The sequence below is a fragment of the Phyllobates terribilis genome, unplaced genomic scaffold (genome assembly GCF_046119375.1).
Source record: "Phyllobates terribilis strain yellow unplaced genomic scaffold, ASM4611937v1 Scaffold_11__3_contigs__length_659146591, whole genome shotgun sequence".
In the NCBI taxonomy this organism is placed as follows: Eukaryota; Metazoa; Chordata; class Amphibia; order Anura; family Dendrobatidae; genus Phyllobates; species Phyllobates terribilis.
The window spans coordinates 488,820,217-488,844,849 of record NW_027362771.1 but is presented as its reverse complement, the minus strand read 5'-3'; the positions used below and the strand labels follow the sequence as shown (position 1 = coordinate 488,844,849).

Here is a 24,633-nt window from a genome sequence, read left to right as displayed (position 1 = left end):
GCCAAAAACATACGCAGCTGGAATATCACAGCTTGGCTCCGATTCAGGGTGCCTGTGGTTTAGGCTGCATCAATCAGATGACAGGTTCCCACTAAAGACTCATTCTGTGATGGATCTGCCAGTACCCCATCCACTCCAGCCAGGGGATGTAGACCTAATGTACATAGATAATATTGTTAGATCTGGGCCCTGATTCAATCTATTTTTTTATGTTCATGAAGTTTCAGGGATCAGCAATCCTATATGCCTGTGAATGAAACAGCATTAACACATCGGTTCATATGCTTAACATTATCTGTGACATCTTGTGATCTTGCACTAAGATTTACCACAACCACAAAGTGCAATGATTGGTGCAGAGTCCCAGCCTGAAAGGGTTATTGCCATCTCAGACATTTATGGTGGTTCCACAAGATGTGGCTGGGGCTTCAGAGAAGTACAAAGATTGTGGCCCCTGCCTGCCATCGTAACCCATCTGTGCCCTGGAATGGTCGTATAGGGAGGGGATGGTGAAGTGCAAATAAGTGCTCCGGCCTCGAATGGAACCACTTTATAGCTACAGTGGTCATTGGCATCTAAGTGGTTAAACAGCAGCAACCATTGCTTGCTTCAATCGCTCGCTAGCATTAGATGCTTGTGCCTGCTCCATGTGACCACTCTTTACATTAGTTGCAAAGGGATTTCTGTGGCTTTTTTCTGCTGTAGAAAAGTATGCCTTGACAACTACTTCAATTAAAGTCCAAGTTCTTTGCGTATAGGACCTTTTTTACTTTTACCACACCGAAAACGTCAAAAAAATTTCAGGAAGGGGCCAATTTGTCCAATCCAGAGAGTAAAGAGGGCGCATCGCTGCTGTAGTACCGCATCCTCCCCTAAATGTCTCTGGGACTTGACTGCAGCAGTCATCGGAAACCGGTGAATGTGTCCCACCAACACTGCTGCAAAACCATTCTTTCTCAAGACCATGGTGGCCCCAGAGCAGAGTGGTTGGACGACCTCCAACGATAAAAAGTAAGGGCATATGCTAGTGATCTGCCATCACTTCATACAATGAGGATAAAGCTTTAATACCTAATAGATTTAGGCTAATTTCTTTCATTTCCGTAATCACATTGATGAATTGACTTTAAAAAAAAAAAAAAATTAATAAATGTGGAGGTCAAAATCGCATTGAAAGACGGGAGGCAAAAACCTTAATCAATTGTTTTACCAGAGCGTGTTAAAGTAAAGACATGGTCCAGGAGTAGATAAAGGGACTAGGATCATGGTAAGGGCTGGATCAGGCCACTGGTCTAAAGTATACTGCGGAAGCTTACCCCCAGCCCCACTTTTTTGTGAGGCAAAACATTTCACTGCCTGTTTTTAATGAATGTAGAAAAAAATGAGCTGTGATCCCATACGGTAATGTCTATATCCTCTTTTTCTTCCTCCCCTGCCCAGTAGCTGTGGTATGATCAGACCATGTTCCTGCACGGTCAGACACAGCCATTACACAGTAGACAGCAGGGGCACATTTATAAGATTATCTCAGAACAGGAACATTCTTTTTTTTTTTAAAACACATCCAATTGTGGAACTTATTATTCAAAGATCTATTGATTAAAATGTTAATTAAAATTAACTTTGTAGGAAAACCCCTATAAACAAGGAAGCTTGGTCTACGATCCTGTAATCAGGAGGGACTGCGGGGTGTGTGTGAGCTAACACGAGACACAAGCTTTTATATTTTATTTAAATCAAACGGACATAAACATAAAACCTTTGGTGAGAGGCCGGTATGTGGCTGGCGCTCACACGTTTGATTATATCTACTATAAAAATGAAACAAAAAGATTTTAAATTTATAATGTTTAACGGCCAGAAGCAAACGGAAGGCCTTTGAAATAATCTCTCTGCCTGGTGGCACCGGCCCCTCTCCAACCAGCACCAGTGCCGCCTCCTACACACATACCATTCTCTGAAGCCACCCATGAAGGCTGGGCTTTGAGCAAACACATGCAGGACCCACTGGGGAGGGGGGAAAGAAAAAAAACAAAAACTGTTTCCAACACTAAAATGGATACACCTTTTCTTCTAGTATTAAAGATTTTCTTTCTTAAATCACCCACTCAATCACACAATATGATGCAGAAGAAGAAGAAAAAAAAAAAAAAAAAAAAAAAAAAAAAAGGTCCTCCGTTGGAAGAAAAAAAAAGGGCCAGAGCTCAAGCACACGATTAAACGCGTCCAATAAAATGTCAATCCGTTTAGTTCTGGGAGGAATTGAACAGGATAAAGAGTCAGGAGTCTGATCATGGAGATGTAACGAGAAGCCACATCCAGAGAGTACATTGCACTCCATCACATCCTCATTAACAGTTGTGCACAGTATGGAAAAACCTGGAGACAGTTTAGAGAGTTTTTAAAGGTTTTTTTTTGTGTGTGTGGTTTTATCCTTGTTTCAATTGTAAGGATTCAGGAGAAAGCTGTAATAAGAAAAGGGAGGGGGGGGGGGAAGCTGTATCCATGGATGTAAAGTCAAGATGATAAAGGTGGGTTATCATATCCCACAACAGTCCACACCACAATGCTGGTGACATCCAGGACACAGACTGAAGATCGCTCTCAAATTTTCTGGATCTTCTCCCCGACCACAACAGGGTTCTCTTTCCTGATCTTTTCAGCTGCATCAGCTTTATAGTCATAGGAGCAACTGTGCACGTCGGAGTAACGATGTGTCCCACAGAATATATTTCCACAGCGGCAGTCGAAGCCTAAAAAACAAAAAATACATATTAAAATTTATATATGCATTTATTTTGTCCCAGCAAAAAAACAGTATAGCAGCCATCATCTTGTGAATAACAATGAAGGGCCTAGACAAGAAACTGGAAACTAGGACATCCAAGTCCCTTTACAACCTGTACACTATTCACGGAGGAGTCATCAACGATGTTCTACTACACATGTGGCCTAGGATAACAAGCCTCCTTCAGAGAGTCAGGAATATCCTAGTAATCCGCTATCTATGTGCAATCATCTCTGTGATTACAATCACTGGCCACCACACGGCTCCAGGAAAAGACACGGGCTTGTTTTCACCATGCTAAATGGGTAAAATTGTTAAGGGCTTGCAATTTCTCTCTCTAAAATAAAGTCCTCTGCATTCTCAAGAACATAGGAGTTTTTTTTTGTTTTGTTTTTTAAATCGTTTACTGCTTATTGTCTAGGTTACCAACCCCTTCTGCAGTCTATCAGGGATAACCGGTCTTCTCTGCAAGGAGCGCAGCACTTACAAACTCTGCTATACAACCTGCAAGAGCTGCTCTGAAGCTGCCAGCATCCAGCCAGCATCCAGCCAGCCTGTGCCCATCCGATGCTACAGAGCCAATGCAGTCTGCTTGCAGCATGGCAGAGCGCACACTATGGACCAGCGACCATACCACTGGTCCAAACTGGCAATTTTCTGGAGCACACTGTCCCCCACTGTGGTGGTGAAAGGAGCAGGCAGAAATGCCCTCCTCCACCCTTAAATTGCTGCTTAAGTTCAACTGAAAAAAAAACCGCTTGTGGTACACCTTGACGCTGCTGGGATGGCTTTTACGCTTTACTTGATCAAAGACGGTGTTTACCAAGTACCCCATGTTATTTATATGCACTATTGCTTTTACTTATTTACTTACAGCAGGGTATATGTTCATTCTTTTTCTGTCTGTATAATGACCAGTGTGAACATGCTCCTATTTTGCACACATACCAACTTATACTCCAGTTCATTTTTTTGGGGGTTAAGTTTCAGGATTCTGCGTTTAGTGCAGGTAACAGTGTGGCCTCCTTTTTTTGAGCTGGATATTACGTTTATATAGCTTCCCAATTACTGGGTAATCATTCGGGACCCGGTCTTGCTCGGCCCTTATTCACATTGACGTCACTATGACACATAGTAAGGTTTTAATACGAGACGTTAGGACCATCCAGATTATGGTACACCTCGACACTGGTGGGATGGCTTTTACGCTTTTTTTTTTTTTTTTTTTAATCAAAAACGGTGTTTACCAAGTGACCTATATTATTTATATGCACCATTGCTTTTACTTACAGCAGTTAATTTTATTTCTGTCTTCGGTTTTGCTGTTGAAGTTGTAATACTGATTGTAACCTAACAACGGAGGTGCCGGGAGTCTGGTTTCATTGATTTGGTGTCGGGGTGGCGGTCTGGTCCAGGAGCACAGTGGCAGAGGATTGGAGCATTACAAATCCACCACAAATGGAGGAGGAACTCGACCGCTACGTCACAACAGAGAATTACCTTCATGGAAACCCCCTATACCGCCCGATCCATCATTAGTATAAAGGGTACCCTATGGCTGTCCTAGGCTGTATTTTCCTCCCGGTTTATTCCATGACAATGTATGTAAGCAATTTCTACTCAACCACAATAATGGGACTATTAGACTATGTTCACATGGAGGTTTTTTTTTTTTTTAAAGCCGATCTGCTGAAAAAAAACACTTGGAATAGCCTTCCTGCCCATTACTATGGGAAGTCCATTTTGTTGTTCACAAGTTTTTCCTGAAGAGGTTTTGAAAAACGCCTGTGTCACTTAAGCGGGTTCACTCCAAACTAAACACCGGCAAATAGAACGGCTGCAAAAAAAAAAACCCTTCCAAAACATCTGCACAAAAAGATTCAGGAAAACAAAAAAACTCCCCAAAAAATGAGCATTCCCTGAAGGGGTTATCCACATGAAAAACTTGCCATTTTTGAATGCCTAAAAGAAAACCTCAAAGTGAACATAGGCTACGAAACTAAGTGGCGTTAACATCCAATTACTAGGAATTAACATTAGCAAGGGGAAACATTGAATGGAGATAAAATCCGAGGATGTTTGGTGTTTCTATAAGTGCTCGGAGGAGTGGGGGTAACATTTAATATGCCAGGTATACAAATATAAAGCATTACAGCTCTTTATAGGATTTGAGATCTGTACCCTGTCGATTTATGTTGTTGATCTCCCTGAATAACGGTGAAATCTAAGTGAAGTCTTCAGGATTTCCGCAGCAATAGACGCCACAGTATGAACAAAACATCAGCTTTAATCATAAAGCAGAGCGATACCATTTTGGACCATACAGAACATTATTGAATTCACATACAGACCTGTAAGCCCAACTTTTTTGCGGCACATGTGGCAACGGTTTGTCTTCTTGACTTTGGCCTTTTGTGGAGATCGTTCTTGCTCTTCAGAAGAATTCTGTCCGCTATCTGAAGCTGCAGCTACAGAAAATACAAATTGTAATTACGCAAAATGTCTCTCCATCAGATCTATGCCCTGTGCAAGGATAAAATCCCACCAAAGCAAATAATCACTTACCATCATCACTGTCTAACGTCTGTTCTGTTTCATTATGTTTTCTCTTCCCCTTTCTTGAGCCTTCTTGCCACACACTGCGCTGAACTCCCCCCTTTTCTATGCTGGAATAACTGAAACCCTTCTCTGAGAGTCTGCAATCTGGAATATCCAATAGCAACACCTTCCATAGCTAGTTTTAAGTAAGTCGCCCAGTTTTCTAGCAAACACTACACCCCAGTTTTCATAGACTTCACACTTCTGAAAGCCTTTTCTCCCCCAACAATGACTGACATCTGGTATCCACAAGGGGCACTGTTCCCTATGATCGAGGTCATTGATCTAAACGTCACCAGACCTCTGCCCTCTCTCCTATGGTTGGAGGCGCTTCCTGCTCGTGTTTGGATTACACATCACCATTGAATACATCATATATATATCAGAATTAAAGTACTTTATGTGCATTATCAGTCAGATAATGCAGGTTTATCTGGAACAAAGTTCAGAGACCAATACAGTAATGGCTGAAAGTGTTGGCATTCTTGAAATTGTTCCAGAAAATGAAGTATTTCTCCCAGAAAATTATTGCATTTACAAATGTTTTGTTATACACAGGTTTATTTCCTTTGTTTGTATTGGAACAACACGAAAAAAAAAACTGAAAAAATTGGACATCATTTCGCACAAAAGACCAAAAATGATGGCTCATTTTTGGGGTTGTGTGTGTTTTTTTGTGCTGCTCCAATACACACAAAGGAAATAAACATGTGTATAACAAAACGTGTAATTGCAATCATTTTTTGAGAAAAATACTTCATTTTCTGGAACAATTTCAGCCATGACTGTACATTCACAGCAATTATTTGGGGCAATGTTAACCCGCTTCATACCAAAGCGCTTCCTTTACACAATCTAATAAGCTGCCTGTCAGTATGAAGCCAGCTTCACACGAGCGTATAGACCAATAGTCATCGTTTCAGCTAGACAACTCAGATGATTTTTTTTCTCACTAGTCATCGGTGTGCAATCCGTTTTTTTACAGCAGTTAATCATTTACAAAACAATTTACAGCTTCCTATGTTACATAACTGCAATGTTTCCGTAAGAATCGAATGCCGTATCCATTTTTTCATGCACACCCAAAAATGTGAATTGGCAAGTCTGAGCTGATCTAGCGAAGAAACTAATGCATGCTGCAATATTTTTCACATGTAAATTACTTGTAGTACTCTTCATTTTCTCATGAACCAAAAATACGCTCATGTAAACCTAGCCGAACACTGACATGCTGAGATTATGCACTGCACTACTTAAGTAGGGCAGTGTATGATGCACGGACCTAAAGGATCACATGTTCAAATTCCCTTGTGGGATCTATATTGTATTACATAACTATTTTTTTTTATCTTTTACATATATATATATATATATATATATATATACACACACACACATGCTAAAAACAGATTTTGGTCAATTAAAATATATATATATATTATTATTATATATCATTTAATTTCATAACGATAAATGCCCAAAAGCAGACATATCTGGTACCACCACTTCTCTAACAACTAGAAAAAAAAAATTATATAATGATTTTTTTCTGCACAATGATTGTTGAAAAAAATAAAATAAATGGCATTTTTGTTCATTCCGTTTTGCATGAAATTAAAAAAAAACAACAGTCTTAAATATCCCAAAATGGCCCCAATAAAAAAAAAATACTGCTCGCTAAAACCAAAAAAAAAAATTAATTAAAAGATAACGGCCTCAAAAAATGGTGCAAATATATTTTACACATCTATATAAATATTTTTCTCTATTAATATATACACACACATACCTATGTGTATATATTTGTTATTTATCCCAGAATCCCAGAAGAACAATGCCAGGATTACGGTTTTGGTTAATTTTTTCTACAAAAAATAAAAATGGAAAAGTGTGATCTTCTCTTTAAAAATGTTTCAATTTTATCTTTTAATTTTCATCTTTCATTAAAAATGTTACCAGTGAAAACCACAGCTTGTCCAACCAAAAACAAGGCCTCACACAACTGTGTCTATGGGAAAATACAAAAGTTAGGGTCTCAAAAAATTGTGACCCAAAAGTATTTTAGTTTAGTGTTGTCATTATCTTATCAACCTACAGAACAAAATAGCATGTCAATTATATTGAATGGTGGATGGTAGCCATTTTTTTTGCTTTTATTTTACTCCCTCAACTCCTCTGAATATTCCATCTAAGGCTGTGTTCACACGATGCGTATTTCATGCGTTTCCGCGGCGTTTTTGCAGTTGCGTAAACGCCGCGGAAACGCATGAAAAACGCATGGTAGAAGGGCAGCAATGTTCCCCAATGGAAATCCGCATGTGCTGTGCCCATGATGCGGATTTTTCCGCAGCGTTAACGCTGCGGTCAAAAATCCGCAGCATGTCAATTAATTTTGCGGAAACGCGGCGATTTCGCCGCCATTGACTTGCATTAGAACGCGCCAATTCCGCAAGACTGCATCTGTACTTGCGTAATTGGTGCGTTCTAATGTGCGGATGGTACCCGGGTGTGGAGGAGAGGAGAGTCTCATCCACACCCAGGTACCATTAAAAAAGCTGTAAAAAGAAGAATAAAATAAAAAATAATGTATTCTTACCTTCTGTCGGCCCGCGCAGCGCTCCCGCTTGGTTCCCGGCACTTGCAGTGAGTTGTAGGACCTGCGGTGACGTCAGAGTCATGTGACGGGTCACGTGACGCTGACGTCGGCAGGTCTTTCAATTCAAAGTTGCCGGCAGCCGGGAGAACGGAGTGAGCAGGACAGCGCGGGCCATCGGAGGTAAGTATATACACTCTCTCGGTTCACACTGTATAAATCCATGCTGTTTGCATGGATTTATATAGTGTGACCTAGTTATCAAGCACTTTCCAGGTGATGCTAACATCGCCTGGAAAGCGCTTGTCAATCTGCATGCGGAAACGCATGTGAATCTGCATGTGGATCCGCATGTATTCTGCAGGAAAAACGCATGCACAATCTGCATGCGTTTTTTCTGCCAGGGAGATGCAGAAATGATGCAGAAATTTTCTGCTTCATTTCTGCATCGTGTGCACATACCCTTAAGGCTATGTGCCCACGATGCAGAAATAAAGCGGAAAATTTCCGCTTCATTTCTGCATGTCCTTGCCCGGAAAAACGCGTGCGGAATTTGACACGCATTTTTGAAGCATTTTGCACATGCAGAATTGCCTTGCGCTTTCTAATGCATTGAGATGGCAATTCCGCATGCGTAAATGGACATGTTGTAGAATTTTCTGCACATCAAGAACGCTGCGGAAAATTCTGCAGCATGGGCATTGAAATTGCCGATTGTCATTGGGGACGGATTACCAAGCGTTTACGCTGCAAAAATTGCGCAGCAAAAACGCTTGAAAAACGCATCGTGGGCACGGACCCTTAGTCTTTTTGCTTTAAATCTGCTATATGGTGTGAGGCTTTTCATCTGGTGCTAATTGCATGGTTGTTACACATTACAGGGTAATAATGCAGAGAAGCATTTCAGAGTAAAAAAACATACCAAGCAGCAATTTGTGTAGCCAGTGTTTGCTTCATGCTGCCCGTGGTTCAGCCAACATGAATTCAAAGGGAACCTGTCAGGCTCCCCGTGTCCTCAGAACCACCAGCAGTTGTGTCTGCATACTTTTTCTAAAGATCTGTTTTTTGTGTGCAATGTAATACAGGCGGGGTGTTTATATATGCAGATGGTGGTATGGGGGACCTGACAGGTTCCTTTTTAAATGTAATATATATTTATTTATTTTGCATGACAAGATGTAGTTTTCATTAACCAATGTGGGTACACATAACTTTAGCAACTTCTTATTACCCTGGAAATTTTGTGTGTGTGTGTATATATATATATATATATATATATATATATATATATATATATATATATATATATATATATATATATATATATATATATATATATATATATATATATATATATATATATTTTCCAGGGTAATAAGAAGTTGCTAAAGTTATGTGTACCCCCAAAATGGAATGGAACCAATGAAAACTACATCTTGTCATGCAAAAAATAAGCCCTCATATGGCACTGCTGACAGAAAAAGAATTTGTTTTTGTATCATATTTTGAGAGTCATGAGTTAAATTATTTTTCTTCAAACAATGTATTTAAGAAAAATTAAAGACTTATGGCTCCTGGAATGCAAAAATGAAAAAAAACAAAGGGAAAAAATAGTGTGTGGACATTAAAGAGTTTTTAAAGAGAGCCTAATATAGGGGCAGAGCCCCTATTGCCAGTGATGTGTCACTAACGACTACTTGTTGACATTTAAAAAAATCACTTGTATCTACTGTTGATCTACCAGATCTCTGAATGCTAAGATCTTTATAACTCGCCCACACTACTAATTGGCAGCTTTCTGGGTATACTGTGCATAGGCAGAAAGCTGCCAATCAGTGGTGCGGACGGGGTTATACAGAGCACATGGATATGAAGGACTACCTTGCAGCAGGTTTACTAGTCCTCTAGTGATAATCTCCTGCTGATAAAACAGTGATTTTATCAAAACTACAGCAAGCAGTCCAGTAAGTGATAAATCATGGGAATTAGGGTATCTGGCCCGGCATTATGCTGCGCTCAGATTAGTTGGCAAAAAACCTGGTGAAAGATTCCAAATTAGGCCTGGTGATTGAGAGTTTAAACAGGTTGTTAGTGAACATAATGTACGGACATATCCAAGAAGCCCAGCACACACTAGAGGCACAAAACAGAGCACTGAAAATGAACACAGGACTGACCTTGTGCCTCCGTCAGTTCAGCAGTTCTGTCATCTGCGTTTTCATCTTGCAAAGAAGAGGCCGTCTCTGGTTGTGGAAGAGAACTGGCAGACAGAGAAAAGCACATTAAGAATAAAGTACTCGAAAAAAAACACATGTCCAACTGGCCAGCTACAGATGCAGAAATCAGAGATACCATGTATCAAACGATTACTACTATAAAGTCATCAATGGGAATATATGCCCCACAGGCATCAAATTCAACCTGACAGAGCAGAGGAGAGAGGCAAATCTGTGACTATATCATATTAAAGGTAAATAACAAATCACAATATATTCCAGAGCTCCACATCTTCCCTACACAGCAATCACATAGGGTAGCAGTGGAGATCTCACAGACAGCATCTACACAAGGTCCTTAAAGGGGTTGTTTCGTCTCAAGAATGGAGGTTTTTAAACGCCATAATTTACTGTTTGTTGCCATGATTACCCAACACCAGTGTCTGTCAGAGGTAGCCGGTCTCCTAGGCAAAGGAGTGCTGGATCAGGCCAACTTCAGTGTCATTTGGCTCCACTTGATGGTACAGAGTAAAGGCCGCCAGCACTTGAAGCATGAAAGAGCGCACAGTTCAGACCAGTGGCGTGACCATGCTGCTAGTCTGAACTGTCAACCTAGAGGAGCACACTGCCCTCGGTAACCAGGAAGGAGTAGAGTGATGAAAATGAGAATTCCCTTTTAAAGGATTTATCCAGGCCTTTTTTTTTACACTACGGACCTAAAAACTAATAAGTCAGGTAGTTGACAGCTACCTGCCTGTTGTACGCTGTTCTGGCAAAGAGCAGTCATTGAACGCTCCAGCTGGTGGTTCACCTGCTCTAAGTCAATAGAGCAGCTCTTCCTCTTCCGGGCTGCTCACTTTACATCGTGCTGATTAACTATGTGGAGCTTGTTGTTAGGCAGCCGGCTGTCAATCAACATGACATCGGCAGTCACGCCCCGCCAACAGAGCAGAGCGGAAAATAAGCCGCCGCTCTGTCAACGTGATGTCTACGGAAGCCGCTGAATCGCCGGAAGGAGCGGACTGTGAGAACTCGGTGCTGGCAGAAATCAGCGACTACCTGCCTGTTAGCTCTTAGGCCTATATTAAAAAAAAAAAAAAATAGTCCCTATAACCCGTTTAAACATCCTGCAGACCAGTGGGGTTCGAAATCCTAAAATTGCACCAATCACTCAAAATATTGGAGACGTGCTCAGCTCCTATAGGAGTGCATGCACACAGCAATGTATGGTCATGGACTGCTGTGTGAGCTTGCAGAGACTAAAGTGTTAACTACTCCAAAGTGTTTTAGCATTAGACGGGGGTCTCAGACACTTCACCGATCAGCAGGATATTTAAAGTCCTACAAAATATACAAATAATTCTGCTTTAAAGAGTCATGACTGAAAGTGTTGGCACCCTTGAAATGGTTCCAGAAAATTATTACAATTACACATGGTTTGTTATACACAAGTGTCGTGGATGGAAACAAAGAGCTGGAGAGTTCTGAAGTGGCAGCAATGAGTCCGGATCTAAATCCCATTGAACACCTGTGGAGAGATCTTAAAATTGCTGTTGGGAGAAGGCGCCTTCACATATGAGAGACCTGGAGCAGTCTGCAAAAGACGAGTGGTCCAAAATTCCATCTGAGAGGTGTAAGACGCTTGATGATGGTTATAGGAAGCGATTGATTGCAGTTATTTATTACAAAGGGTGTGTAACCAAATATTAAGTTGAGGGTGCCAACAATTTTGTCTGACCCATTTTTAGGGTTTGTGTGAAATGAAGTCCAATTTGCCTTTTTTTTGTGTTGTTCCAATACATATAATGGAAATAAACCTGTGTATAACAAAACATGTGTAATTGCAATAACTTTCTGGGAGAAATACTTCATTTTCTGGAACAATTTTCAAGGGTGCCAACACTATCGGCCATGATTGTAAAAAAAGAAAAAAAAATTCACACACACACACACATATATATATATATATATATATATATATATATATATATATATATATATATATATATATATATATATATATATATATATATATACACACACACACACACACACTTTCTAAAGCAGATTATACAAAAATTTCTATACACTATATAAACTCAAAAGTCTACCTTTTAACAAAATTCAGTTGAAATGAAAAAAGCTGATTAACTTTACAAGTTCTTTTTTGCATTTGTCTTGATGAAGCTACTTCATGTTGTGTTCTCTATCCAATTACAAAGTTGTTTTTTTTTTAGATCTGAAGTAATCTCACTATATTCCTCCACTGTCAGACTTAAAGCGCACCCATCGCTTTATTTTGTTGTGTAAATAAGTTATTTCTATAAAAAAAAACAAAAAAAAAACCTTATATGAGGAAAGTGCCATCTTTCTCACCTTCCAGCAGTCTGCAGTTTCTCTTTCCCTGCCTTCAGGCCCTCTGCAAATGTTCAGAAACCTCCTCAGTCACCAAAAAATCCATCTAAAGTAATAGAGTAAATAGAAGACTGGGAGAAGGGGACGCAGCTGCAGAACCTCTTCCACTGTGGGTGGGGAACTGCAAGCTTTGGCTCAGAGAAAACAGGGCTGTAACATTGCACTGGGAAGGGCTCGTACAGCTGCAAGCAATGCAGACAGAAAATATGCATTTACAAGAACCAGCAGACAGAAGGAAATATGCAGATTATATACAACATTTCTGACTGCACTAATCAAAACACACATCTACAGCTGCCTAAGGAAGAAGTGCTGATTTTAATATAACGATAGGTGCGCTTTAATTCATGGTTGTAGATACCATCCTGTGCATTGTTCTCTTGCAGTGCTCTTCTCTTTTGATTCCACCACCTGCATCTTTACATGAAACCTCTTGTGAGCAGCATCTTATCATGGAAACCCAGGGGCGTGCAGTCCCCTCACCAAAATACAGGAATTTCACCGACATAGTATGTGGAGGATAACTTTGACTTGGTCACAAGGTGGAATCATACCTGTCTTGTTTCTGTGGATCCACAGATTCTGAAGGTTCTTCGGCCTTTGAATTGACTACATGCTGTGACGTGGAAGCCTCCACCCCACTTCCGACTGATACCACTGAATACAAAACAAACAAAAATATATATATACACGTCATGGATAGTCTCATATACTATACAGGTAGATATACAGGGAGGTCACACATTGCTACCTGGAGGACTATTTCTCCCATTGCTGCTGCTGTTCTGTCTCTGTAGATATTCTTTGTAGCAGACGGAACAAAGTCCATTGGTTCGTGGATTCCCGTAGAAGCCACAACCATTAGAACAAAGTAGAGGAGCCTGGTTATGGTTGGTCTCTTGTGCCATGTTCATTCACCATACAGCTGAAAGCAAAGTGAACAAAAAATAAACACGTATACGTTTATACACGCATACAGCAAGTGCCATATTGCAGAGTAAGAATGGATTTCCAAAATCCAGAAGAATTAATCGTTCATTTGTAACAATTAACAAAAGAGAAATCTAAACAAAATCAATATTTGGTCTGACCAACATTTGTCGTCAAACAAACATTCTTATTTTGCAGCATTTTTCCCACACTTGACTAAAACTTTTGCACAGCCCTGTGTATATATTACACACAATTCACTACTCGGCCAATAATCAGCCCTGACTGACATCACAGAAAGCCAGCAGTGCCTGCATAACTTACACATTGGTCACAGCCTCTTTAATGCAGGTCAGAAGCCGTGTCAGCACTTGGGAGGCCGCTCACAGGAAACAGACACCAGTCTATTACTAGGTTATACTGAGCTTCATCACAGGGAAGATGTTGGCTGATTCATGCTGGTCTAACCACGGGCAGCATGAATCACACATGGAAGTTTTACTCTGAAAAGCTGTAGTGTTTCAGAGAAAACGCACTTTAAAACGCTATGCAGGGATGAGGGGACACTGGGATGACAAGTCACGGAGGACTGCACCCCATCATCCATCTAGCCGGGCAAGCCTTTCGCTATATACACACAGAGCAGCCATCTCAGGTATATGTATGTTTAGGGTTAAATAAATTAAGATAACACCTCAAATATGTAAAAAAAAGGGGATAGAGCAAATACTTTTATATAGAACTGCATCTATGGATACACATACCTATGCCACCAGTATCCCCACAATATGGTCATTGACCCAGTAATAAAATCCTGCGCCTTATTTGTTGTAAGCCATCCTCTCAGCAATACAACACACACACATACACACACACACACACGTGTGCCTGCAAGTCTGCCTTCGTGTCCACATACAAGCAAATTTATGTAGACACACATCTCTATCTATGAATATTTTACAAAAATATAGGTGCAGCACTGGTATAAGCTGAAATACAGCGCGGGTGCAAAGCTTAACCTCGATGTATATTAAAAAAAAATGAAGGCAAGGTCCAAGGTCCAATTTCAGTGGTGGTTTATTGACCCATGATCACAATGGCAGCGTTTCATTCCAAGTGAGGGACACTCAAGCTTAGTTCCACACCTGGAACGAAAGGCCGCCATTATGATCATGGGTGAATAAACATACATACATAATATATATATATATATTGTAAGGTGGCTGCCAGACAGGTCGTGGGCGGGAGGTATGTGTCCCCGAAGTACCAAGCTTCGGTGATGTAGGACCCGGAGAAGCAGGCTCCAGCACACATAGTGCTGAGAGGAATTTAATGGGCCCGGATTACCGGGCCGGGTTTTACGAGCAGCTGAAAGAGCTGGAAGGGAACAGCTGCTCACTTACCTCCAGTCCAGGTCTTGAAAGGCTGATTTAAGACAGCTGCGCCTGTCTCAGTCTGTCTGTGTGTGTTAGGCAAGGTGAGCAGACCTTGCATGTGCTGCTTAGACTCTGCAGGCGGCAGAGAAAAGCACCTTGTTTAAACGGCTGGGGCCGTGCTGCATGGACTTGTTATTTTGAGCTTTGTTCTGTTATTCCTTTTTGTGCCAGGAAAAGGCGGTTACTTTTGTTTCCTCACTGGTGTATGGACACAAAATAAACCACCAGTTTGTTTGAACCCGCGGACTGCATCACTGTGTGAACCTGTGCCTACCTCCAACGCGGCTCAGTGAGTACAAACCCTTACAATTGGTGCTAGAAGCACGGGCACAGATCCCAGGCGGCAGTGTGACTGCTACAAGAAGACGTATACGTCCTGGGTGAAGTCGGCCATAAGCCAGCAAGTGTCGCCGGACAAAATGGAGGCCCTGCTTAAACATCTGTTGCAGGCACAGTAGCTACTTCAGCAACAGCAGGCGCAGTACCTGCAGAGCCAGCAGAACATACAGCAGCAGCAATGGGAGCAGCAGCAGGAAACAAACTTCTGATGCAGCAGATCCAACAGCAGCAAAGACAAATGGAAATCTTGGCAGAGCAGATCCGTGGCAGGACGACCGCAACATCCTCAGATCCAGGTGATGACTCTCACGTCAGGAAGACGGTAAGAAGAGCATTACAAAAGATGACCCCGGGTGATGACGTTGAGGCATTCCTGACAGTCTTTGAGAGGGTGGCAGAGCGGGAGAAATTGCCTTCAGAGCAGTGGGCGGAGGTACTGGCGCCATATTTGACAGGCGAGCCGCAGAAGGCCTATTATGACTTGGCCTTGCAGGATGCAAAAGAGTACGCTAAGTTGAAAACTGAGATTTTGGCACGCTAGGGAATGACTGACTGTCAGGGCGCAACGGGTGCACCACTGGGCCTATTGCAGTGACAAACCTCCCCGGTCCCAGATGTTCGACCTACACCTGGTCCAAAAGTGGTTGCAACCTGAATCTTCCTCCCCAGCACAGATGGTGGAGAAGGTCGTTATAGACAGGTTTATACACTCTCTCCCAAAGTCGGTGAAATCCTGGGTTGCCCAGGGAGATCCCCATAATGCCGAAGTCTTGGTGGGGTTAGTGGAAAGATACCAGGCGGTTGAGAGTCTGTTTGGAAAACAAGGGGATGTAGCCTCTCAATACTGGGGTTCCCAAAAGGCGGAGGACATCCAAAAGAAGGGAGCTAGAGCCACACCTGGGGGGCGTCCTAGAGTTCAGGAGGGGTCTGAGTTGCTGCCCAAGGTCCCACCCCATAATATAGTGTGTTGGAGATGTCATACCCCTGGCCATATTGCCGCCCGATGTCCCATAAACTCTGAGCCAATGGACTGCAACATGGGCCGGCATTGCTCCTCTTTTGCCTACCCCGCCTGCAGAGCGGTTCCTCAACATGGCGAGGGCCCTCAGGCATGCTCAGTGTCAGTAAAAGGGGTACAAGTCTCTGGACTATTGGACTCAGGAAGTTTGGTGACCCTGAAAAGGGCCACACTTCCTCATCGATTGGTTCCTGGGAAGGTGGTGGGTGTCTGGGGTATCCATAGGGACACTAAGAACTATTGTGTGGCCCAGGTGGATGTAAACACAGACTGTGGCACCACATCTCATGAAGTGGCGGTCGTTAAGGACCTATTGCATCCCATAATAATTGGACGTGACTTTGCATTATTCTGGGAAATGTGGGGAAAGCTGGGACACCTGGTGGCTCGGACGACAGCCAGATTGCCCCTAAGGAAACTTACCCGCAGAACATGGTAGATGAGTTTCCCATGTGTGTGTTTGTGGACGATGAGGATGAGGCAACATCCTTTGAGGCCAATATCCCTGAGCTGGAGGTGTCCGAGGGAAACTTTAAAACTGCCCAACTCAGGGATTTAACTCTGAAAGGGGCCTTTGAAAATGTTACTGTGTTAAATGGGGTGCCTCGGGAACCGGGGGCTGACACTCGGTTCCCTTCATTTTGCTGCGAATGGGGATTTGCTGTACAGAGTAACTAACCCAAGGGGTGAGGTGATAGAACAGTTGCTGGTGCCAGGGCCCTATAGACGCAGGGCGTTAGACATGGCTCATTCTCATGTGTTGGGTGGTCACCTGGGTGCAGACAAGACTCCGGAACGGATTCTCCAGAGATTCTACTGGCCAGGTTGCTATAGAGAAATAAAGAGTTATTGTCATTCCTGCCCCACAAGCCAGATAACCTCCCCAATGGCCCACTTCCGCAGTCCCCTAGTGCCCCTACCCACCATCAAGGTTCCATTCGAACGCATAGCAATGGATCTAGGGCCTCTGGTCAAGTCCACCCGAGGGCATCAGTATACCCTGGTGGTATTAGATTATGCTACATGGTATCCGGAGGCCGTACCACTACGAAACTACTCCGCCAAGTGTACAGCCCGGGAGTTAGTCCACATGTTTTCAAGAACGGGGTTGCCTAAGGATATCCTAACAGACCAAGGAACTACATTTATGTCGAAGGTCATGAGGGAATTGTGCAAGACATTGCAGATTGCAGAACTGAGAACCTCCGTGTACTATCCCCAGAAGGACGGACTGGTCGAGAGGTTTAACAAAACCTTGAAAGCAATGTTGAGGAAAGCAGTGGAAAAGGATGGCCGAGACTGGGGCTGTCTGCTTCCCTATCTGTTGTTCGCCATCAGGGAAGTTCCCCAAGCTTCCACAGGTTTCTCCCCGTTTGAACCACTCTATGGATGATACCCTCGAGGACTCCTGGATGTGGCGAAAGAGTCCTGGGAAGCTGAGACCATTCCCTATAGGAGCGTGGTGGAGCACGTTGCCCAGATGCAAGAGAGGATTGCCCACGTGACGCCCATTGCGAGGGAGCACCTCCTCAAGGCACAGTCCAGGGTGTATAATAGGTCGGCCCGGGTGAGATCGTTCAACCCAGGAGATCGAGAGCTTGTGCTAGTGCCCACAGTGGAGAGCAAAGTTTATGGCCAAGTGGCAGGGCCCCTATAAGGTGGTAGAGAAAGTGGGGAAAGTCAACTATAAAATCCACCAACCGGGGAAGAAGAAGGCCTACCAAATTTTACCATGTTAACTTGATTAAGCCATGGCAAGATAGAGAGCCCGTGGAAGCTCCCTGTTTAGTGGCTGAGGCTGAAGCCAATGTGAAAGAGGTCAAGGTGGCAGAGTCACTGTGATGTGCCCAAAAGCAAGAGTGCAAAGAGTTACTACAGCGAAATAAAGACCTGTTTTCGGAGTTGCCAGGACTCACTCAGGTCACAGAGCATGAAGTTCTCACAGAGCCTCATGTTCGCGTCAATCTAAAACCATACCGGATCCCCGAGGCATGCAGAGAGGTGATCTCAAAAGAAGTGAGGCGGATGCTAAACCTGGGAGTCATTGAAGAGTCCAAAAGTGGATGGTCCAGTCCTACAGTCTTAGTGCCGAAACCAGATGGAGAATGGCGGTTTTGCAACGACTATAGGAAGCTGAATGAGGTCTCAAAGTTCGACGCCTACCCAATGCCTAGGGTAGATGAGCTTATCGAAAGGCTAGGGCCCGCTCGGTACATCACCACTCTGGACCTCACGAAAGGATATTGGCAAATTCCCCTGTCCAAAGAGGCCAAGGAGAAGACAGCCTTCTCCGCCCACCTTCCAGAGAGCCATGGACCGGATCTTAGCACCCCACAAAAAGTATGCAGCGGCCTACCTAGATGACATTGTCATATTCAGCCAGGACTGGGAAAGTCATCTGGACAAAGTTCAAGCGATACTTAATACCCTAAGGAAGGCGTGCTTTTCTATTAACCCGAAGAAATGTGCCATGGGGATGGAGGAAGCCAAGTACATAGGGTACGTGGTTGGTAGAGGGAAAATAAAACCACAAATAAATAAGGTTGAGGCGATCTTGAACTGGCCACAGCCCCTCTCAAAGAAGCAGGTCAGGGAGTTTCTAGGCATTGTGGGCTACTATCGAAGATTTGTCCCTAACTTTGCCCTGATAGCAGCCCCGAAAACGGATCTTCTGAAAGGAACAAAGTCAGCTATGGCCAAGTGGTCCCCGGAAGCAGAAGCGGCCTTCCAGGAATTGAAACTGGTCCTCTGTAAACACCCAGTCTTGGTGGCGCCCAACTTCTCCAAGGAGTTTATGGTTCAGACGGATGCATCGGATGTCGGGCTGGGAGCAGTCTTGTCCCAGGAGATTAACGGAGAAGAACACCCTGTAATATACCTCAGTCGGAAGCTCTCCACTTGTGAGAAGAACTACTCCATTGTAGAAAAAGAATGTTCGGCCATTAAGTGGGCGTTAGAGACTCTGAGGTATTACCTGTTAGGTAGAAGGTTCAGGTTAGTGTCAGGCCATGCCCCACTGAGGTGAATGCGAGAAAAGAAGGGGAACAATGCCAGAGTGACTAGGTGGTTCCTGGCTCTACAAGATTTTAGTTTCCGGGTAGAGCATAGGCCTGGGAAACAACATGGGAATGCTGATGCCTTGTCATAGGTTTATAGTATGGTGACAGAAGGTGCAAAGGCCACCCCCCCCCCCCCCCCCGGCTTTGGGCAGAGGGGGGTATGTAAGGTGGCTGCCGGACAGGCCGTGGACGGGTGGTATGTGTCCCCGAAGTACCAAGCTTCGGTGATGTAGGATCCGGAGAAGCAGGCTCCAGCACACATAGTGCTGAGAGGAATTTAATGGGCCCGGATTACAGGGCCGGGTTTTAAGAGCAGCTGAAAGAGCTGGAGGGGAACAGCTGCTCACTTACCTCCAGTCCAGGTCTTGGAAGGCTGATTTAAGACAGCTGCGCCTGTCTCAGTCTGTGTGTGTGTGCTGGGCAAGGTGAGCAGATCTTGCATGTGCTGCTTAGTCTCTGCAGGAGGCAGAGAAAAAGCACTTTTGTTTAAACGGCTGGGGCCCTGCTGCATGGACTTGTTATTTTGAGATTTGTTCTGTTATTCCTTTTTGTGCCAGGAAAAGGTGGTTACTTTTGTTTCCTCACTGGTGTATGGACACTAAATAAACCACCAGTTTGAACCCGCGGACTGCATCACTGTGTGAACCTGTGCCTACCTCCAACGCGGCTCAGTGAGTACCAACCCTTACACACAAAATTATATACATACATACAAGCACATATGCAGACACAGAACTGAATTTGCTACAAACCCAAAGTGTTAATGGGGCAGGGTAGACCTCAATTTATTAAACGTTTTCTGCACCATAGTGATATTGAACTTCCAGGGTGACAAAGCTGCCTCCAGGAGGCCGCATAATCATGTCCGTCCCTTGGCATAGCAGATCTTTGTGGGGAGGGCTCATACAGGTACATGCTTTCACCAGAGTTGGACAATCCCTCAGTCACACCACAATATACCAATGAGGGGAAAAGCCCTGACAACTGGGAACAATTGCCAGCTCTGTGTGCACTTCTCAACAGCTGTCAACTGTATAAAACAGCACATTGTCTGCCAGGACCCAGCCTCATGTGCTATGGCCGAGGTATCACAAGCAGCTGCTGTGTGGTCAGAGCTGACTATATCTGCAGCAGCTTTCTGATGAGGAGATGCTGAAATCTAAGGGGCCTTAACTTCTTGGGTTCATTTTTATCATGCCAGCACAGGTTACTACTATATAATCAGGTCAAATCAGAATCTTCAAGATTGTCCTCACCTTACAAGATCTGATGTGGAGTAAATACAAGCAGATCGCACTTACCTGTCTCAATAACTAATCACTCCTTGTACATTAGTCATTGCCATCATTTACTTTACCACACTCCCAAAATATCGAAGTCATAAGTCATGGAGTATTATAGTAATTAAGTATGACACCTACATTATTAAAATGTTTTCATTGATTGCTATGGTCCATCAGTACCCTCACCCCCAGAGTCATCCACATGACGGCTTGTTGTAATTCTGCATCACCTAATTGCCAATAGGGGCTGGCTCTGACAACCTCGGCATGCCACAGAAACCACATATGTGTCTGTACCTCATTATAAAAATGGCATTTCTCAAACCTCTATGTAATATATCCTCATGATTGGTGGCAATGTATGATGGCTCAGACCCCACCGATCACAATGTCTCCCATCTCCCTTGTGTGCGTGGAGCGGTGGTCACACCACACCCTGGCACTACAATCATTGTGCACAGGACTGACAGATGGCTGAGCATTGTATACAAAGCGATTATGTGCACATGAGACCACCATGCTGTGAACCAAGGGATCCCCACAATCAGACAGTCGGCAATACTGAGAATGGGCAATAAATAAATATTGTCCATAGGCCAACCAGAATGGAAGCGACGTACGGCAGCCATAACAGCATCTGGAACCCTACTGTACTTTCATGTGACGTTACCTTCAGAGGCACAAGTTCTTTCTATAGAATATAGACAATGATTTCTATATAAATCAGGCCATGTCCGTCATCATAGAAATATTCCCCACTACAAGCACTGATTCTACGGGAGGATACTGCACCATATGGCACAACAATACCCTAAACTATGGCCCGATAAATAGTAGAAAACACCTTCTTAAAACTGTTGCAACATCTGAGCTGTCACTTTTCCCTTAGGTCTTAATCCACACAAACAAATGGAAGAGGACGCAGGCGACATGTAAACTGTGAGCCACACATCCTGCAATAATGACAGTTTCCATGGACACCGCAGCATCACAGGGATTACAATGCAAAACAATGGGATCTGAAGAAGACACATGGGAAGCAACTTTGTGGGGAAGGGGTCTCAGACACAACGTATGTATACAGGCAAGACAGGTCCTGAAATAATGTGTACATCTCATCTATGTACCTTTATATTAGGACCACATGCAACAGAACCAAACAAATCCATCACAATTACATGTACGTCCTGCATAGGAATCCCCCTGGTCCTGATAGTCACCATTGTTCCTACTCCAAAATTGTGAGCCAAATTGTCAGGTGGCCCCAGGAGCGAGCGGATACAGCAAAATCATTGACTTCAGAGGTTTCCAAAACTAAGCAATGACCAAACTTACCAAGTCTCACACACTTCCTACTAATACAATAATACCTAGTTCACACAAAATATTTAACCCCTTCTATTCCAGCTAATTTTCATCACCATCTTCCAAAAGCCAGAAATTCATATTTTCAGCCATATAACAGCTGATTTCTTTTGTATTTATCAATTCAAGAGGGGCATTGTTTGTTTTTGTTTCATTTTTACACAATTATGGTGATGACAAAATTATTTAATTTATATATGTAAGAAAAAAAAAAAAACAGCGATTCTTCCATTTTTTTTTGCAGCTTTAACAATGCAGGACAAATAATGTAATATTTTAACAGCTTTATAAAAAACTTCACATTGCAGGGGCCTAAGGAGGTGACAACGGGAGCTCCCAACCATCTTTACACGAAGATGCCGGGGTTAAAGGGCAGTAACTGTATCATGATGGAACGCGAGAGAGATGAGGCAGAAGACGAGATGCCGGCACTTGTCTCAAAATCACATAAGCGAAGTCAAGTGACATCCGCTCCAATTGGCAAGCGGCGCAGAATCCTACCACTGTGAATATTACACACTATTAGGATTCGACATGATAACAGTCATTAACAAAATAGCCTGGACAAAAGCCTTTACATGGTCAGGGTTGGCCTATAAGCATAAGAGCACATTGAGTTATTTTGTATTTTCTTAGCAAAGACTTAACATACTCCCTAGAGATGAGCGAGTATGTTCTGTTAACCCTTTCGGCGAGCATGCTCTGGTGTTATGTTTTAGTCACTCTGTGCTCATGATCTGAGGCTGTTTGACAGCTTTAATACATGTGAGAAATTCCTAAGAAACAGGTATTCCTCACATGTATTAAAGCTATCAAACAGTCGCAAATCATGAGCATGGAGTGACAAACATCCCGGGCACGCTGAAGATACTCGGAAAACACCTGAGCATGCTCGCTCATCACTAATTTCTCCAAATTCTCCTCAAAAACTGAAGAAAAAAAAAAAAAGACGCAGTGCGCACATACCCCAATACTGGGAATAAAATAAAAACAAAAAAAAGTGTATTACTGATTCATATAGTCACCGGGAAGTATTTGCAGAAACACACATAGGATAACACAGTAACATCATTAGTTTGGCTGACGACAGTCACTCACTGCTTCACGGCACTCAAGACTCACAACAAATGGGGGACGCGGGGCAGGATCGCAGGGGGGGGGGGTCGCAAGGGGGGGGGGGGATCGCAAGGGGGGAGGAGGATCGCAAGGGGGGGAGGAGGATCGCAAGGGGGGGAGGAGGATCGCAAGGGGGGAGGAGGATCGCAAGGGGGGGAGGAGGATCGCAAGGGGGGGGAGGAGGATCGCAAGGGGGGGGGGAGGAGGATCGCAAGGGGGGGGGAGGAGGATCGCAAGGGGGGGAGGAGGATCGCAAGGGGGGAGGAGGATCGCAAGGGGGGAGGAGGATCGCAAGGGGGGGGGGGTCGCAAGGGGGGGGTCGCAAGGGGGGGGGGATCGCAAGGGGGGGGGGGATCGCAAGGGGGGGGGGATCGCAAGGGGGGGGGATCGCAAGGGGGGGGGGATCGCAAGGGGGGGGGGGATCGCAAGGGGGGGGGGATCGCAAGGGGGGAGGGGGGCAGGATCGCAGGGGGGAGGGGGGCAGGATCGCAGGGGGGGAGGGGGGCAGGATCGCAGGGGGGGAGGGGGGCAGGATCACACGTATCTGATAAAGCTTTCCGTTCTACTTGGTCGGTCCCAGCAATGTCATGCCCCCCCTTGTCCTTGGCACTGCCCGCTCATTTCCAGGACACAATGCCCTGACATACTGCACCCCTCCAGGGGCAGGATGCCATCCCCTGGCACAAGAAATGCCTGGTATTATAGTCTGACCACGTCAGACAAGGAAAGCCCCAGTGACCGGAGCAGCCGTCTCCCTGCTCACTATGACTGGAGATGGGGAAGCCTCTGTGGGAGCAGAACACCGGGGGCGGCCGTGCTCTTCTGTGACTTGTAGTCCCCCACCATGGAGTGACGTCAGTATACGGCCGGGTCGGGCATGCACTCACCTCACACGCAGGCCGGGGTCCGAGTAGCGGAGGGGGGACCCCTGGGCAGACAGTCCCGGTGCGCGCTCGATCAATGTGACCGGAGGAGAAGCCGCTGGAGGCCTACAGCGATGGGTCGCGTCCCTGGATTCCCGCCCGTGTGTCTCCAGCCGCCGGCGCCGGGTGTTTGCAGCCTGTTGGACTCCCGTTACGTAAGACGGACAGGACTGGGTTACGGGAGAAGCGCTACCGGTGTCAGTCACTTCCTTCTTTCACACTTCCGGTTTTTCCTTCCACTTCCGGTGCTGGTACTCGTCCTGCTCCGCCTCCGTCTGGGCGATTCCCATTAGTGATTGGCCTGTAGTGTGTGACGTTCGTGACTACATGACGTCATAAAGATAGAAAGTCCTGTTTTGTGCGGCAGTGGGGGGCTCTATCAGCTGCTCCAGAAGCTGCCGCTCCCAGCATGCCTTGCCAGACGATGGCATGCCGGGAACTGTAGTTTTCAAACAGCTGCAGGTTACAGACTCCTTGTTTTGTACCGCGTCAGCCCTGAGCACCTAGGGTCACTGCCCTGTCAGCCGTGGGAGGAGCCGGGTAACCAGGACTGA

The 24,633-nt window shown here is 44.4% G+C and overlaps 1 protein-coding gene across 2 annotated transcripts; it reads right to left on the bottom strand.

Moving 5' to 3' along the window:
* Positions 1 to 1,713: 1,713 nt before the first annotated feature.
* ZFAND6 (zinc finger AN1-type containing 6) lies at positions 1,714 to 24,596 on the bottom strand. Of its 2 annotated transcripts, XM_073653530.1 has the most exons (7): positions 24,044 to 24,596; positions 13,362 to 13,535; positions 13,165 to 13,267; positions 10,157 to 10,239; positions 5,354 to 5,491; positions 5,140 to 5,256; positions 1,714 to 2,753 (listed from the first exon to the last, which is right to left on the bottom strand). In XM_073653530.1, exons 2-7 carry the CDS (start codon positions 13,522 to 13,524, stop codon positions 2,605 to 2,607), a joined length of 753 nt encoding a protein of 250 aa, XP_073509631.1. In that variant the 5' UTR covers positions 13,525 to 13,535; positions 24,044 to 24,596; the 3' UTR covers positions 1,714 to 2,604. The 2 variants fall into 2 exon arrangements, with proteins under 2 accessions (XP_073509631.1, XP_073509634.1); XM_073653533.1 differs by lacking the exon at positions 5,354 to 5,491 and having other exon boundaries at positions 24,044 to 24,459.
* Between the last annotated feature and the right edge of the window lie 37 nt (positions 24,597 to 24,633).

Excerpts from the sequence above, each read along its gene's own strand:
- ZFAND6 (XM_073653530.1), bottom strand. The coding sequence starts at position 13,524 with ATGAACATGGCACAAGAGACCAACCATAACCAGGCTCCTCTACTTTGT. Across the intron at positions 10,240-13,164 it reads GATCCACAGAAACAAGACAG|TTCTCTTCCACAACCAGAGA; the intron begins GTATGATTCCAC and ends TCTGTCTGCCAG. Across the intron at positions 2,754-5,139 it reads CAAAAAAGTTGGGCTTACAG|GCTTCGACTGCCGCTGTGGA; the intron begins GTCTGTATGTGA and ends TTTGTTTTTTAG.